The sequence below is a fragment of the Cucumis melo genome, unplaced genomic scaffold (genome assembly GCF_025177605.1).
Source record: "Cucumis melo cultivar AY unplaced genomic scaffold, USDA_Cmelo_AY_1.0 utg001585l, whole genome shotgun sequence".
In the NCBI taxonomy this organism is placed as follows: domain Eukaryota; kingdom Viridiplantae; phylum Streptophyta; class Magnoliopsida; order Cucurbitales; family Cucurbitaceae; genus Cucumis; species Cucumis melo.
The window spans coordinates 21,322-24,113 of NW_026124665.1; the positions used below are offsets into that span (position 1 = coordinate 21,322).

General features: G+C 40.9%; 1 protein-coding gene across 1 annotated transcript; it reads right to left on the reverse strand.

Annotated features, from left to right (window-relative positions):
* Window positions 1-294: 294 nt before the first annotated feature.
* Window positions 295-2,786, reverse strand: LOC127147457 (cytochrome c oxidase subunit 1-like). Its single transcript, XM_051080880.1, is given in 3 exon segments — window positions 295-737; window positions 739-1,214; window positions 2,188-2,786. Coding segments are annotated over 3 exon segments (1,386 nt in total). The 5' UTR covers window positions 2,711-2,786; the 3' UTR covers window positions 295-350.
* Window positions 2,787-2,792: the final 6 nt, after the last annotated feature.

Below are 2,792 nucleotides of genomic sequence, written 5' to 3' on the forward strand. Positions count from 1 at the left end.
GTAGATCGATCGATCGGATCGCTAGTAAGGCCTTATTTATTTATGTACTTCCCTAAAGTCTGACTCTTATTCGACTATTCGACCTTTATTTGATTGTGAAAAGACCTTCAAATCTATTAGTTCCATCTTTGACTTAGCCCTTATCAATGAGACAGGTCCGAAGTGGAATATGAATATGTCCTTATCAATGAGACCACTAATATTAGACGAAGGACTTGTTTATTCTACCATATGAATCTTGTTGCGGGACTTGTTTATATCCATATGAACTTCGTTTTAGTAGGTTTTAGAACCCACATTTTGAAAAGTTCTGTTAGGTTCTTAGTAGCAGTCTCAGACTTTTTCTTCTTTTACTTCACATAGCTTTTCGTCTCCTTGATAGCTGGAAGTTCCCCAAAGGTATGAAAAGCCGGAGGACTTTGTACCATCCATTCCAGTGTGGTTGAATTCTGTTCAAGAGCCCAAGGACTTGGAGCACATCTTTTCTGATTTCCACTGCTTGAAGTGATTGTGACGACCACGAAGAAACGACGAATCCCAACTACGGATATATAAGAGCCAAAACTGCTAAGGGCATTCCATCCAGCGTAAGCATCTGGATAATCAGGAATGCGACGTGGCATACCCGAAAGCCCTAAGAAATGCATGGGAAAGAGGGTCGGATTAACCCCGAAAAAAGTGATCCAAAAATGGATTTGACCTAAAGTTTCAGGGTATGTCCGACCAAAGATTTTACCCCACCCAATAGTGAAATCCTGCAAATAAAGCAAAAACGGCTCCCATAGAAAGTACATAATGGAAATGTGCAACCACATAATAAGTATCATGTAGAGCAATGTCTAGCCCTGAATTTGCCGGGACTATTCCAGTGAGTCCTCCTATGGTGAACAAAAAGATGGACCCTACAGCAAATAACATGGGTGTTTTGTATTGTATCGAACCCCCCCACATGGTAGCGATCCAACTAAAGATTTTGATTCCAGTGGGGACTGCTATGATCATGGTAGCAGCGGTGAAGTAGGCACGGGTATCAACGTCTAAGCCCACAGTAAACATATGATGAGCCCAAACAAGAAATCCAAGAACACCTATACTGATCATGGCATAAACCATGCCTAGATACCCGAAAACCGGTTTTCCCGAAAAAGTAGAAACGATATGACTGATGATACCGGATCCAGGCAGAATGAGGATGTAAACTTCAGGGTGCTTCTCTCTTCTACTAATAGAAGCGGATGAATAGAAGAAAGGTGGACTATATCATCAACTTCTTCCATTTGTCTAGGAAAGCTAGCCATGCTTTATGGTTCAGACTCTCAGGGTGAAATGCTTTGAGATCGTAAAGACTGTAATATTCCTCAATAAGGAAGAATCGTCGTGATTTATGACTTCGGAAAGTACTTGATTGAAAGTAAGATAGCAGAATGAGAACATCTTTTCGACTTTGTACAGACCATTGATAGTAACCATTTTGACTACTAGAAAAGTGGATATTTCCTCCAAATACTACCTTATAAGACTCTACATCTTGTAGATGTTTATTAGTGACTCGAATCATTAAACTACCACGGACCGGTAGTCGATTCTTCATAGCGAAACCAATGGTACCATCAGCATCAAAGAATCCTGCAAACCAATTTGATTGAGCATCTAGTGTAATAGGTAGAATGAGAGGGATATCCAGTACTTGACAGACACGATGTAGTTGAAGTAGTCGTGCTGAATCTCGAATATGACCATTAATACAATGAATTAGTTTCATCATACCAAGTTGATTATGTAGTCGATAACGATAAGCTTTAGCACCTGATCGCATTTTCATACTTCCACCAAGCATATCTTGGATATATCGTAGTAGTGGTAGATCTTCAAGTCCCATAGTAATTTCAAGAGAAGTCTCTCCTTGTTTACTCACTTTCATACTTCCATCACCGTCGATAATTCCAGCTAGCCACTCACAGAAGGATTTAGGATAAGTTGTTGCGCATGTAGTCTCTGAGGTTCCTACTAGACTACTAGTATGTCGTTGGTTACCTGCTGATTGTGTCTTAGATACTCCATTTTGACTAGATCGGGGTTTGACTAGAAAACCACTGATGAACATAGTAGGAGTACCATTAAGCAGACAGTCCCAGCATATAGCGCAATGCGTATTCAGATTTGCATCTGAAAAGGGCCATTGAAAACCGAAGAACCAAAAGAGATGCTGGTATAATATGGGGTCTCCCCCTCCAGCGGGATCAGAAAAGGTTGTATTAAAGTTTCGATCGGTTAATAACATGGTAATAGCCCCTGCCAGTACCGGAAGTGATAATAAAAGTGGGAATGCTGTCACTAGAACGGACCACACAAAGAGGGGTGATCTATGCATAGTCATTCCAGGTCCACGCATGTTGGAAATAGTCGTGATAAAATTGATAGAACCTAAAATGGATGAAATACCAGATAGATGAAGACTAGAAATTGCTGAATCAACTGCTCCTCCAGAATGGCTGGTAATACCACTTAAGGGCGGATAGACCGTCCACCCAGTGCCGCTACCCACTTCTACTAAGGCTGAGCTTAATAGGAGCAAGAGACTTGGTGGCAACAACCAGAATGAAATATTATTTAATCGTGGAAATGCCATGTCAGGTGCACCTATCAGAATCGGAACAGACCAATTACCAGATCCACCTATCATCGCCGGCATAACCATAAAAAAGATCATTAAAAAAGCGTGAGCCGTTATTAAAACATTATAAAGTTGATGATTCCCACCAAGAATTTGATCGCCGGGTCGTGCTAATTCC